The sequence below is a fragment of the Trichechus manatus genome, unplaced genomic scaffold, assembly GCF_000243295.1.
Source record: "Trichechus manatus latirostris isolate Lorelei unplaced genomic scaffold, TriManLat1.0 scaffold00108, whole genome shotgun sequence".
Lineage (NCBI taxonomy): Eukaryota > Metazoa > Chordata > Mammalia > Sirenia > Trichechidae > Trichechus > Trichechus manatus.
In genome coordinates, this window is record NW_004444044.1 from 6,768,154 (window position 1) to 6,783,783 (window position 15,630).

General features: G+C 33.4%; 1 protein-coding gene across 7 annotated transcripts in view; it reads left to right on the forward strand.

Moving 5' to 3' along the window:
- Positions 1-15,630, forward strand: part of UBA6 (ubiquitin like modifier activating enzyme 6) — a 98,752-nt gene that overhangs the window by 49,310 nt on the left and 33,812 nt on the right. For all 7 annotated transcript variants that reach the window (XM_023737795.1, XM_023737797.1, XM_023737801.1 and 4 more), the window contains 8 exons: positions 2,493-2,596; positions 4,278-4,340; positions 5,122-5,198; positions 5,653-5,719; positions 7,767-7,910; positions 10,330-10,397; positions 11,087-11,165; positions 13,377-13,457. In XM_023737795.1, coding sequence (XP_023593563.1) covers positions 2,493-2,596; positions 4,278-4,340; positions 5,122-5,198; positions 5,653-5,719; positions 7,767-7,910; positions 10,330-10,397; positions 11,087-11,165; positions 13,377-13,457 — 683 coding nt within the window. The remainder of the gene's footprint in view (positions 1-2,492; positions 2,597-4,277; positions 4,341-5,121; positions 5,199-5,652; positions 5,720-7,766; positions 7,911-10,329; positions 10,398-11,086; positions 11,166-13,376; positions 13,458-15,630) is intronic.

Sequence of the window (15,630 nt, forward strand, 5' to 3'; positions counted from 1 at the left end):
TTTTAGATATAATTCTATTGCACACTTAATAGACTACAGTGTAGTGTAAGCATAACTTTCATATGCACTGGGAAACCAAAAAATCCTTGTGACTTGCTTTATTGTGACACTCCTTTTATTATGGTGGTCAGGAATTGAACCTGCAATATCTCCGAGGTATGTCTGTAGTAGGTCAGCAAAGATTCCAGCCTTGGCTATTTATTCACTTAGTGAGTGCAAGAAAGAGAGTAGGTTTTCAGGAGGAAATAATGAGTACATTTTGGGCCTGTTCGGTGACGCGACAGTGAGCTATTCAAATGGAGATACCTAGATGTTAGTTGGATATATGTATCTTATGTTCAATGGCCTTGGATAAAAGGGATGAATGGATGTGACTGCAGGCAGGTTTGTAGGTTTGTGGGCAAAAAGTCAAAGGCATCCGTTTTCTCAGTGGACTGAGGTAAGATCATCTGCCTAAAATGAGAGGAAAGGTGCCAAGGCCAGAGGTTTTAGGAGAATAAACATTTTTTAAAATTAAAAGATCATAAGGCATCATTTAGGACTCATTTGAAGTTAATGAATTTATAGAAGCATTAATTCTCATAGTTTGTGATTTTCCTCCAGCCATGTTTAAAAGAGTTAAAGACAGTGCTAGACACCTATAATTCAACTATACAACATGTTTACACCTGATCAGGGTAAGGTGATCCTTGTTTATCCTTAGGGCTTTAGAAAATGTAATTATGTGATTAGTATGTAGACTAGTAAATGGAATTACTCTCTCTTAATGGCTGTAAAATATGTCCTTGGTGGGGGGGGAGTCAATCCTCCCTGCTACAAACTCTTTTTAGATAAACAACTTTTGATCCATTTAAACATCTTTGGTAACCTACCTTGATTTTGTTTCCTGGACCACATCTGAATATCTGAAATGCAGGTTCAGATCATTGATATTAGAAAATTCATATCTCTTTTTGCAAAACCTGACTCAACTAATCGTTTAGGATTATACTTGTTACAATGCAGCTGTGAATTTTGGTGATGGATCAGAATTTTGAGGCTACTTGTAAAAGGAGACACCACTGGATGTTAAGAAATGAAGATAAAGAAAACCCACATTTTGTACCAAAATGTTATTTGTGGGAAGAGGGAGAATATTTAAATATAAGAGCTGTTTATGAAGATTTTTTTTTAATTGATACTTACTGCTCAAAGGTAACTTTCTGTTATTTAAAAAAAACATTTTAAACAGTAAAAATAATATAGGCTTATTGTAGATATACATATATCTGTAATTATGTTTAAATAGGATTAAAAATGAGTCCTAGTTCAGACCTGCTCCCCTCTCCAGACATAATAGCAGTTAAGTTCAGTGTGTACCCTGCTGACCTTTCTATCTACTTAATCTATAAATAAGGTTTGAACTAGGGGTAGGGAATGGGGCCTTAGGGGTTTTTTGTTTTTCCATTTAATTTTTTGAATAAATGGTTCAAAAACAAGAAAGGGTAAAAATCTACAGTGAAAAGTTTTCTGCCCATCCTTGACTCTCACCTCCAGAGTTCTCACCCATCCACTACAGGTAACCACTGTTTTTAGTTTCTTATGTATCCTTCCAGGGTTTTTTTTATATGTTTTTTTATACAGAAGGCAGCAAGTATATTATACATAATGCTGCTTTTTGCCTTTTTGTTTATGAAATATATGATCTTCACAGCAGTAACTGCAGAGCACCTTTCCCCCCCCTTTCTTTAGATTTTTCTTTTACATATGTATAGTATTTCATTGTGTAGCTGAAAATTTGGTATCACAGTAAATAGACTTTTTTTTTTAATTTTTTAAATAGATTTTTCACTCTTTTATGGCTTCTGAATTTTGAGCCAGTTAGAAAAGCCTCCCTTACTCCAGAGTTGTAAAGGAATTATTCTCCCATGCTTTTATTTAGAAATTTTCTGATCTTTTTTCACATTTAAAACTGTGATCTGTTTGGAATATTTTTCCAGGTATTTTCCCCTGCAAAAGATTTATTGAATAATTATCTTTTTCTCACTGGTTTGAGGTGCCACCTTTATTGTGTATTAACTTCCCTTACGCACTTGGATTTATTTCTGAATGCTTTAGTCCATTTGCCTGTCTATTCATAAGTCATTACCACAGTATATTAATTATTGAAGGTTTATAGTATATATCTAATAATGAGCATCTCTCATTGTTCTCCCTCCTCCCCCAAATTTTGTTTACTATTTTTGTTTGTTAAGTTTGCAGGACCAGGCAACATTATGTTCTGTTATACATAAGGTCGCTATGAGTCAGAGCCAGTTTAATAGCAGCTAACAACAAAGTTCATATTGCAAACAATAGTCTGTCTAGCTGTCCACATTCTGCCTTCCCCCCACAAAAACTGTATGGAATCTTCATAATTTTCTAAATTAGGGACAATTAACTTCTTTAGGATGATGAATCTTCAAATTTAAATACTTGTATCACTATGTAATGGTTTTCTATTTTTTTTTTAGTGGTGTCACCATTTTCTTTTAGCATTCGTGATACTACAGAACTGGAACCATATTTACATGGAGGCATAGCTGTCCAAGTTAAGACTCCTAAAATATTTTACTTCGTAAGTATTTTTTTTTCTGCTATAAAAAAATATTTCTTTACAGGAGAAGAATGGCAGAAGAGAAAAATTAATTAAATACAGTTAACCAAGCAAGTAATTAAATGCTGAACAGATTTTTGTTTTTTGTTTTTTTTAATTTGCACTCACTTTGAGGAAAATAGAAGTACCTAGGTGGTGCAAACTGTTAATTTACTCACTGCTAACCAAGAAGTCATGATTTGAGTCTACCCAGAGGTGACATGGAAGAAAGGCCTGGTGATTTACTTTAGAAAAATTAACCATTGAAAACCTATGGAGGACATTTTTCTCTGAAACACATGGAGTTGCCATGAGTTGAAGTCAACTCAAAGGCAACTGATTTGGTTTTGGTTGAAGAAAATGAGATCAATTTAAGGAAATAGATATTAAAAAAAAAAAAACTTGCAAACCTTCTATTGCTAGAGTACCATGTGCATATAATTGAGGTATATAAGAATACCTCAAAGGAACTACACCTTCCTGAATCATTAAAGTATTGATGATACTTCTTATAATTTACTCTGTAAAACAAGACATTAAACTAATGTATTTTAGAAAGATTTAGCAGGGGTTTAGACAGTATTTTTTGTTTTATTCAGTTATTTAAATTGAGTAAAATTATTTGAATAAGTGATTATAAAGTTTAATGGAGTAACCAGTATATACCTCTCTGTCAAGTTTTACTTCTTTAAAGTAAAAGAAATATTGCTTTTATCATACTTGTTAATCCAGAGTGTTCAATTTTAATTTAATTTTTTAAATTTCAAAAACAGTATATATGTTAACGTGTAAAATAATTCTGTAGATTTCTGACATTGAAAGGAAAATGCAAATAGCCAAATAGAATGTAGAGGCTACTTCTGTGGGGAACTAAGGGGTCTTCTGCTGCTTTAATCGTTAGACCACTTCGCAGTATAAGCTGTTTGTCTAGCACATCACTGTTTTTTTCTTCCAAATTCCCAAGGTTTTAACTTGTTTGCCTTTTGTTTTCCAGAACTCTAAACAGATAAAATACTCTACAAGGCTTTCTCTAAGCTAGTCAGATCTGCCCCTGCATACCTTCTTTTGCCATTGTGTCCGAGTTCTTAATTGGATAGTTTATTCCTCAAGTTTTAGATAGGGTGGGTGTTTTGCATTTGGGGTTTTGGGGTTTTTTTAGTTTTTGTTCATGTTGTTTGCCTTTGTTCTACACAGAAAAAATTAAGTATTCAAAGCTCATAAAGCATAACAAGTCTTATTAACTTGAGATCAGGAAAATATGGTAACTTTTAGATTAAAAACGTAGATTTTTTTCAAATATACAAATGTTTTCAGCAATTCTTCCCAAATTTACTTGGTGGAACAAGTTGTCTTATTGCATTTAGCACATATAAAAATATATATATATGTATATATGTATGTGTATGTATATATATACATGTATATGTATGTATATACATATATGTATGTGTATGTATATACATATATGTATGTACATAGTGTGGTAATAAGACGAGGGAGAATGATAGCTATTTTATATTTTGATGAAAACGTATTAACCCAATCCTATTTGTTTCAGACATTTGGGACGATCTGTTGCTTTTAGTGCTCTGACATACAGCAGTGTATTTTGTCAGACTGCATAATCACTCACTCTGAAGTTATAATTTTCTTTTTCTATTAGGAATCACTAGAGAAGCAGATAAAACATGCAAAGTGCCTTATTGCGGATTTTAGCAAACCTGAGGTAAATAAACACTTTGCAGGGTTGAGAGAGGCAGCAGAGTGGGGGAGTGGGGATTGGTAAGTGATTATCAAATTAAAATGGAATAACCGTGTATATGTCTTTCTGTGAGGTTTACTTAATAAATGTTGTGCCCACATATTTAAAGTTGTCACTGGAAAATTAAAAGTGGGAATTTGTATCATGAAAACATGTTAGAAAATGGAAAAAATGTTTTAATTTTTAATGACTTGCTAGCATTGATAGTTAAAAAATAATTACAATAATTTATACAAAGATAATCATATTAAAGGTTTTTCTGGACTGTGTAGTGTTTTATGAGATACCTATTTCTTCCCTCCTCCCAACCAAAAAAAAAAACCTTGGAAGCATGTATTCAGTTTTTTTTTTATCACTGGATATAATTTTATATCAGTAAACATATTTGTGATAAGGAAGCAGTTATATTAACAGTTTCTAGATTTGTAAATTGATAAGTAAAAAGAATTAGGTAATCTTGTACAGATATTTTGTTGCTCTTGTTCAGTTGATATTACTGTAAGTTTCATATGATGTGACCTGTTAAAGACTAATCAGACCACCTGGGGTTCAAACTTAGATAAAACCTTTATGACAAATACTTCTCTAAGCCTCAGTTTCCTCAACTGTTAAATAGAGATAATAATAGTACTAATACATTTATTGTAAGGATTAAATTAAATAATCTTTTTAAAGCACTCAGCACAGAGTCTGGCATGTAATAAGTACTCCATAAATGTTGGCTAATTTTCAATGTTCTAAATAGGCGCCATTACAGATTCACACAGCTATGCTTGCCTTGGACCAGTTTCGGGAGAACTATAGTCGCAAGCCAAATGTTGGGTAATGTTTGTTGTTTAAAAATAACTTTTTTCTTTATTATAAAAGCAGAATCTTACACATTTACCCATTTTGTTGAAGGCTTTGAGTTTTTTTTTAAAGCTATAGCTTTTTAAAACCAAAAATTTGAAAATTATTGAATTATTAATCCACTATGTATTTTTTCCACCTGGCCTATTAATACTAAATCATAAGTACTGTTGCAAAAGTTTATTGCCTCGTGTATTTAAAACTAAATCTTATTTATATACTATCCTTAGGTGAGCTGATCATAGCATGATTTTGAAGCAATGTATTTAGTTCATAAGTCAGTTACATTTAAGTCAGTGAAGCACTTTGTGTTATTGGCGCAGTTCCCCATTCTTTTTCATATTTCTTAAATTTTACTTTTAAATATGATCAACTCTTTATGACCATTGAGAAAATAGAACTCTGGGTGCTTTGTGTTGAATCCTAGATGCCAACAAGATTCAGAAGAACTGTTGAAACTAGCAACATCTATAAGTGAAACCTTGGAAGAGAAGGTGAATATTCAAAATTATGTCCATCAGAATTTTTGTTCCTAACATGTAAATGTCTTATCCTTCAAATCTTAGCTTTTCTACTTATTAACTGTGTGACACTAGGCAAGTTCCTTGACTTAGGTATTTTTTAGTTTATAAATCTATAAAATGTGCTGCAAAGAATAGTATCTACCTTAGAGGATTGTTGTGAACATTAAATGATTTAATTTTGTAAAGTACTTAAAACCATACATAACATGTAGTAAATAAAATGTTTGCTGCTTCTGTTATATTATTCATATTAGTATTGTTCTTCTTTATCATTCTGTTCCAATTTACTTGGTTTATTAACCCGCCAAAACTTCCCACATAAAGTCTGCCACTTTCCTCTACCTCAGCTCATACATTGTATATTCATACATTGTATATTCATATCCCTTCATTGTATTTTATATATCAGATTTGTGGTGTGTGTTTATTTACAGAAAAATTAAATAGAATCTTAGGAGATAGTGTGACATAATGGTAAGAATAAAGCTATGTAGTTGGACTTCTTCGCTTCATATCCTGGCTTTACCACTTACTAGTTGTGAAATTTTTAGTAACTTATTTAACCTTTCAACTTTTCAATTTTCTCATTTGTAGAAAAGGAATTATATTTAGTAGATTTGTTTTGAGAATTATATGAGAACTTAATATACAGTATACAGTAGGTGCTCAGTCAAATTAACTGCTTATATTATTCTTGTCATTGTTTTTAATATCACCACCATCAATATCTTAGTATTCAAAAATGGCTCAAGTTAAATCTAAATCATAGGCCATCTGAGTCAAGGTTAATGCTAAATAGGAGAAAGAAAGGATGACAAGTAGTTGAAATATAGAAAGTTGAAATGGAGTAGGTGGAGTAGTGAGCAGATATTAATCTTTAATGGCATCACAGATCTCTTGAGAATACAATTGAAGCCCTTTTAGGAGACTAATTGAGCCCTACTTGAAGTTTAAGGTTAAGATTAAAGTTACTGATGTTAAAAGAATAGGAAGAGAAAGACAACCAGCGCTTATGAAGTGGTGTTTGTCACAAAAATTGTGCTAAAATAGTAGTTCCAAAATCACTTCTCCAACATTTTCTTAAAAATACTAATTTTATTTTGAGAAACATGAGAACTTTTTTCAGTTTTTAAACAGTGCTAATTGGGAACTTTCTCTGTGATGATTGGCTCTTAGATTAATATGTTGCTATATATTAGTCCCGTACTAATTTTTTCTAAATTCCCTTTTAACTATCTTTTTAACAATATATTGCTTCATTATTCATCACAGTTTTAGTTTTTATTACCACTTCCAGCACTGATAGCTTCTTATGGATTATTTTGTTTTATCTAGGTTCAGTGAAAACTACTCGTTGTTTTAATTCAGAAAACTTCTTTTTTTTTTAATTCTGTTGATTTGTAAATATTGACTGACTTATATAGAACAAGTACTTATCAAAAATATTAAATGGTCAATATTCCAGTTAATTCTACATGATGCCCTCATGTAACATGTAGAGTCAAAAAGCAAAAATGGGCAGATACTGCTAAAGGGAAACACTGCTTAAGATAACATGCAAAGGTGGCTTTTATCATGAGGTTGAAACATTAAAAGCTGTGTGGGAGGGAATTGAGTTACACCTTCTCCTCACTTATCAACTGTCTCGTTATCTGACATTTCACATTTAAGACAACGGTAAAAAAAAATCTACAATCCAACTATTTTGAACATTAACAGCTTACACCTGGCAGTAACGAATGCTGAGGTGCAAGGCGAGAGTAACGCTGGCTTTGATGGTTAAGGTTATGTGTCAACTTTGCTGGGCCATGATTCTCAGTGGTTTGGCAGGTATGTAATGATATAGTCATCCTCCGTTTTCGCATAACGACCTGGAAGCTAACCATATCAATAAGTGAGGAGACACTGTACTTTTTTAGAAGTTAAGATGTAATAATTCTCACATTAAGTCATTGAAATTTTAAGTGTACTATTTGAATACTATTAGCATTATTATCTTTTATGGCTTGTGTTTCAGCCTGAAGTAAATGCTGACATTGTGAATTGGCTCTCTTGGACTGCTCAAGGCTTTTTAGCCCCACTTGCTGCAGCAGTAGGAGGTGTTGCCAGCCAAGAAGTGTTGAAAGCTGTGACAGGAAAGTTTTCTCCTTTGTGCCAGTGGGTTAGTTCTGTATTTTAATATTTCTGTATGTTTAAGTTTGAATTCCTCAACCATACAGTGAATGTGTGTTGTGTATTATTACATATTTTTAATTGATATATTTTAAAACCAACCTTAGAGTGTTTTTTAGGGGCATGAGAGAGATGAGAGTAATATACCACCAAAACTTAATTCTGTAATTGAAACTAACAAGATCATATGTTGAGACTATTAGAATATTACCCACAGTTGCAATCTAGGATGTATTTCCCACAATAGTGAGAATAAGGGAATGAATTTTCCATCCTTACAGCTTTTGGTTGGTCGTCAAAACTATTAGCTTTTTTTTTCTCCCAGCATTCTTGAACTGGTTTCATGTAATATTTAGACATTATGAATCTTCCCTTTCTGGTGATAAATTTCTGAAGAACATAGGAATGGTGCCAGTTTGAGACAAACTGCAAGGTCTTAGGGTACAGTCCCAAAGATTGCCCTCACTTCTGAAACCAGCTGTAAGGAGAGTGGTCACATAAGTACCTTCAGATTCAATAATTCCCTAGAAGGACTTAGAAGTCATTAAAAGTTATACTCACAGCCATAATGTATTGCAGGGAAGTATACAAATTGGAACCAACCAAAGGGAGAGACACATAGGGCAGAGTCTAGAAGAGTTCCAGATTCTGAGCTTCTATTCTTAGGATATATTCCCCTTTCAGAATTGATGTGTGGCCTAGGAAGTTCACTCAAGCTTTGGTGTCCAGAGGTTTTTTTTTTGACACTTCATTACTTAGGTATAATTAGTTGAACTCAGTCTGCAGGGGCACCCTTCTCCACACAGAGATTGAGCTGATTTCACTCCAAAGGGCCCACCATGAGTCCTATTATTAGCATAAACTATCAGATGTGGTTCCAGAGGCCCACTATGAATAACAAAGACACTGTTATCAACTGGGAAATTCCAAGAGCTTAAAGGTTGCCTCCCCAGGAGCCAGGACAAAGGCCAGACATCTCTTTGGATGAGGCAAAAATTTTTATAACACGAAAACCATAAGTAGGATAAAAACCTCACAAGATGAAATAAAAACTATCCTTTCTGTTACCAGAAGGAGTATTAGGCAGAGCGTATCAATGGACACTCTCTTCACGACGTTTCTTTTTTGAAACACGTTAAACATTTTGAATAGTACATTCATCATTTTTTTGTGTTTAAAAAAGTATACACATAATGCTATTTTGCTGCTGAATTAATTTGTTTTTTTTTTTATTTAACTTCTATGAATTTTCTATTTTCACATCATTATAGTAAACTAAATTTATTTTTTTTTAATTGTACTTTAGATGAAGGTTTACAGAACAAACTAGTTTCACATTAAACAGTACACATATTGTTTTATGGCATTGGTTAACAACCCCACCACATGTATTTGATTAAATTTAACAGAATTAATTTTTAAATTCAGTCTGATTTAGCTGCGACTATTCACATCATGAGAAGTATAAGTTAGCTATGTTATTAATATAGATTCTGTGTTGTCATAATTAAATAAATAACCATTTGGTGATGTTCAAGTTTAGCCAGATAAGTTGCTTAAATGAAAATGAGAGTGAGACTCAGTTCTTTTATTTGATTAACTTACTGCTTGGTATTTAAATGCTGGGAATTGTGGACTTCCTAAATCATTTCTTCTATAGTATGTGTAATTATATGCGATACGTGATGTATCCAAACTGGAAAATAAATACAGATGAGATTCTTTCTTCTCAAAAAGTTATCAGATTACTTATTCAGTTTTAGCTAGGACTGAATGGGGCTTCCAAAGTTTTTATGTTGTTATGGAAAACAGATTTGAAGCTAACATTTCCTGTTGTTAAGATTAGCATATATCATAGTCCCCCCCCTTATTCGTAGGGAATGGAAATATGTTCCAAACTGCCCCCCATAGATGCCTGAACCCACAGATAGTACCGAACCCTAAATATATATTTTGTCTTAGACATATACACCCATGATAAAGTTTAATTTATAAATTAGGCACAGTAAGAGATTAACAGTAACTAATAGCAAAATAGAACAGTTATGACAGTATACTATAATAAAAGTTATGTAACAGAGCGAGATGGCACCAGATTTCATCACACATTTTTGGATCACAGTTGATCAAAGGTAACCAAAACCGCAGATAAGGAGGGACTACATAGGATGGCTAAGAGGTGTTAAGTTGTATCTTTTAACATTTCTAAGTTTTATCATTTTAATGAGAATATAACAATTTATATTGTATAAAAAGTAATTATATTTTATAATCTGTTATTTTTGCTCTGAATTAGCATTTTTATCTTTTTTCGTAATTATTAAATAATGACAGAAGACAGTATCTTCCTTTTCTAGTAATTTAACTTTTATAAATAATAAATTGTGTTTTTTATCTTCTACTTTAAGTTATATATCGAAGCAACAGATATTGTCGAATCACTAGGCAAACCTGAATGTGAAGAATTTCTCCCAAGGTAATACTGATGTTTCTGTTACTTTTTCTTAGTTGTATGTTTGTAAGAAACAACTAGATTAAAATAATTTTTGTCTAAACATGTTTTTGTTTTAGATGTCTTTTCTCCTATCTCATTTATTTACTTCTGTAGTCATTTCTTCTCTACTTTAGAAGGATACTTTGTGTCATGATACTGTTATCTTTTAACCATTTTATAAACAATAAAGTTTTAAGTTGTATATCATGAGAATAGTTCAGCATTCAGAATACCATATTGATATTAGATGAAACTATCTTCATTTTTATTTTTATTTGTATTAGTGTTCTTAATCTATAGTCATTCTCCCCAAAATACACATAACCCAAAGTGCTGCCTTCAGTTTAAGTAGATTAACAACTTCAAAGCCCGTCCATAGGCTCCTCTAAGAACCTTTATTAAAAATCCCTGCCCTAGAGAATTGCTTTTTCTAGATAAAAGAAGTCACTATCACTTAAGTCATTTGGACTTACAATAAGTCAAATAGAAAAGGAAAAACTAACTCCTTTATGGGGCCTTTTCTCTTTCAAATACAATAGCTTATCTGGTAGATTAGGGGAAACTGAAAAAGCATTCTGTTTTGAAGTACATCATTAAATTGTATTAACGACCATGAAACTAATCTTAATACTGTTTATGCCTGTTTTCTTGGTATGTGTTGTTTTCTTCAGAGGGGATAGGTATGATGCCTTACGAGCCTGCATTGGAGACTCTTTATGTAAGACGCTACAAAATTTGAATATCTTTTTAGTAAGTATGAATAATGATTGGAATAAGTACATTCATACTGCTGTTGTGTGTATCATCAAGTTAATTTATTAAAGGAGATTTGAGTCTAACCAAGTACAGTTTCTAACGGAATAGATATTCATTAAATGTTTCAGGCAGGAGTTGGCAAACTATAACCTGTGGGCCAGTTCCATCCTGCTGCCTGATTTCATAAAGTTTTATTTGAATACATCTGTCCTAGTCATCTAGTGCTACCATAACAGAAATGCCACAAGTGGGTGGTTTTAACAAAGAGAAGTTTATTTCCTCACAGTCAAGGTGGGCTAAAAGTCCAAATTCAGGGCATCAGCTCCAGGGGAAAGCTTTTTCTCTCTCGACATTCTCAACAGTGTTCCCCCAGACTAGGAGCTTCTCAGCGCAGGGACCCCGGTCCAAAGGACGCGCTCTGCTCCCGACCCTGCTTTCTTGATGGTATGAGGTCCCCCTGTCTCACTGCTCACTTCTGTCTTTTATATCTCAAGAGATTGCCTCAGGACACAATCCAGTCTTGCAGATCAGGTCCTGCCTTACTGACACAACTGCCACCCATCCTCCCTCATTAACATCGTAGAGACAGGTTTACAATATACAGGGAAATCAGTACCAGGAATCATGGCCTAGCCAAATTGATACACACATTTTTTGGGGGGACATAATTCAAACCATGACAATATCCAAGCCCATTTATTTATGTGTTATCTATGTCTTCTTTCATGCTACCATAGTGGCATTGAGTAGTTGTGACAGAGACCATATGGCCTGCAAATTTGAAAATATTTACTGTCTGTCCCTTTACAGAAAAAGTTTGCTGACCCCTAGTCTAAAGAATTAGTCAATTTAAAATTAAAATAAGAGTGAGTAGTTTTGAACATTAAATGATTTTCCAGATATACCTAAATAATTGATTGGGCTTTTTTTTTCCTCATTGAATATAGATAGATTATAGATGTAAAAAATTCTGTCTTTCTTAAATGTCTTGGTGCATTGGAAGGGAAGCTGTAACTTTTCCTGCCTTTTATGTTTTTTTCTGATTATAATTGGTTCTAAAATCCTACTGATTTTTAGTAATCATCTTTTAAATAATCTTTTGAAAGTCAGCAGCCCCTGATGAGCTTGTAAGTGCTGTCTTAGCCAGGGTTTTCTAGAGAAACAACCAGTGAGATATGTAGAGAGAGATTCATTTTGAGGAATTGGCTCATTGGATTATGGGGGCTGAAGTCCAAAATCTGTAGGTCAGGCAGCAGGCTGGAAATTTTGACAGATTTATGTCCCAGAGTTGATATGTCAGGTGATAGGGAAGAGAAGGAATTCTGGCAAGATGTCTGTTTAGAGTCTGGAGGCAGAATACTCCCTAGGGAAAACTCCCTTTTTGCTGTTAAGGCCTGATTGGATGGAGCCCACTGAGGTTATGGAGGATAATCTACTTTATGTAATACCCACTGAATTAATCACAGGTAACTACTTCATAGGAGCCCTGGTGGCTCAGTGGTTAAGAGCTCGGCTGCTAACCAAAAGGTCGGCAGTTTGAATCCACCAGCCGCTCCTTGGAAACCCAGTGGGACAATTCTCTGTCCTGTAGAATCGCTATGAGTTGGAATTGACTAGACAACAAGAAGTTTGGTTTCATTTGGTAACTACTTCATAACGGTGTCTAGACTAGTGTTTGACCAGACAGCTGGGCACCATAGCCAGCCAAGTTGATGCATAAAATGAACCATCACAAGTGCATATGGAGTATACTATTACCAGATTTATTTAAAACTCATAATAGGAAAGTCTTAGAATAGTTCTGTCAATCAATTGAATCTTGAGAAATGCCTAAAACCAAGGAATCTTTTTCATTAAAATGTTGTAGTAATGTTTTGTGCTCTTTGTTTCTATTTTATATTAAAAATGAGCTCAATGTTTGCCTTTTGTTTTGAATTTAAAAATATCTTCTGTTTAACAGAATTACAAATATTACTCTTTTCCTTATTTGGTGTATACATTTTTTTAATTGAGATACTTGTAATGGCATCATGAATCTCTTTATGCTAAATGTATTAGAGTAAAATGAGTCACAGTTGTTCAAGTTATTTAAAAATGTATGTATCAAACTTAGCATTTGAAGAAAATTAAGATGAAATTGCTATTTAGTAAGTAGAAGTTCTTGGTTTTATTTAATCTGATTAACTTCATTTTTCTCTTCCATAGGTAGGATGTGGAGCCATAGGCTGTGAAATGCTAAAAAACCTTGCTTTACTTGGTGTTGGCACAGGCAAAGAGAAGGGAATGGTAAATAAATCCTTCAGAGTTCAAAGTTTATATTTCTGTTGCTGTCCGTTTTGAACTGTATTTGACTGCCTAGATTTGAAGTATTGATTTTTGAGTCTGGGGCATTAAACTAGAAATTGGAAGATCCTAATTATAGTCTGGAAACCTTGGTGGTGTGGTGATTAAGAGCTATGGCTGCTAACTGAAAGGTCAGCGGTTCGAATCCACCAGGTGCTCCTTGGAAGTGCTGTAAGGACAGTTCTGCTCTGTCCTGTAGCGTCGCCATGAGTCAGAATTGACTCGATGGCAACAGGTGAACAGGTTTTAATTGTACTCTGACCACTTCTCAAAAGTTAAAGACTTTGTTACAAAGTAAAGCCTCTGCTCCTTAGTTTCCTTCTGTAATACTGTTAAACCAGCATCTGCACTACCTACTTCATCATCTTATTATGGATATAAATATAAAAGGGCTTTGCTGATTATTTTTCTTGTTATTTCTATTAGACATTTCTTATTAATTGGTAAATAAGTCTTTAAGATGAGAGAAGCTAACATTAGAAAGTAGCAGAATGCTCAGAAGTAGTTTCAGTTGGCAGTTATCCAAAGAAGTTGAAATAATATAAACTTTTATATACAGTTTAAATTCTTCAGATTCCATAAATGTGAATTGATTGCAAAGCCATGTCACTTGTTTAAACAAAAGTATATTTCACCGGTACTCTTTTGCCTTTACAATAAAAACTAGCTTCCAAGGATAATGATTTCATTGCTTTATTATGGTGATTAACAAAATGTCTAATGACTAAAATTATTTCATAGTTTATTAAACATTGATTTATTCCACTTGAAAAGTGTATTAATTACTATCATAGTTACAGACAGATGTGCTACATTTATATTATCCCTGGTCAGCACTTTCTGAATGTATTCCATAAACTGATACAAATTCTGATGGTTTTAAAAGATATTTCTAAAAAAATAAATCCTATTTGGACTTCAAAATTTCTAGAGGTGTGGAGGCTGGATGAACCCCTGAAATATTGCCCTGAGATAATCTTTAAACCTTAAACCAAAAATATCCCTTGAGGTCTTCTTAAAACCATAAGTAGTTCAGCGTAACTAGTAAAAGATGTCTGCCTTGAGCATTATGCTCTTTTAAGAACTATCTATACGGATCAAAGTAACAGCAGCAACTCGAAAGATTAGAAAGATTGGAGGGCAGTGAGTTTATGTTAATGGGGGAAGAACAACTCAGAAAAGGAGGCTGAGAATGGTTCCACAGCTCAAAGAGTGTAATCAGTGTTAGTGAATTGTACATGTGGAAACTCTTGAATTGGTGTACATTTTGCTCTATATATACTCAACAGCAACAAAGTAAATTTTTAAAAAAATCATTGGTTACATAAGTTTGAGAATCACTTGAATACTTTTAACACCTTAGACATTAATAGTACATGTCTGCATATAAAGGTCAGGAAAAGAACTGTGTTAAAGAAACTTACTGACTTCAGGTAGCAAAGCAAGGAGAGTTATGGGGACAAGCCTCCATTCTATTGCAAATACATAGACATGCTATATAAATTTTAAGGAAGAGAATTATAGCCATCCTAGAAAGAGAAATCCCCAAGTGCCGGGAGCTAAGAGAGAAATTAAATCCTAGTGATTTGTATGTGTTTCTCTTGAATATCTGTCCAAAACCTTAAGTGGAAAGGGAAAGTCACTCATGAGAAATTGAAAGCATGCACCACACCGTTGTATAGTGTCCAAAAGTATATGGTATAAAAATCCCAAACCAGGAAATGAATGTAACAGGTTCAGGACCATTGAGACTTCTCGAGCCCTGACTAAAGCAAATGCAGAACTGTATTATGGTGATATGTACACACCCAGAGCAGTGGAACTATGTAAATAAATCAAGATCCATTCAAATACAGTTCACAATGAAAAGTTACAATCTACTAGAAAGCAGGAACCACCACGAAGAAGAATCAGCAGAGACAAATAGAAGAATTGGCCCCCTAAGAAATATAGATAACCAGAAGTGCTACAGATAATGGAAAATCAAATAATAAACTTAAAAATAAAGTTAAAAATGGTTAGCAACATTGAAAGAGGAATAGAAAACATGGAAGAAGGGGCAAAAAAAGACTGAAATTTTAACAAAAAGCCAAATAATAATTTCTATATAATCAGT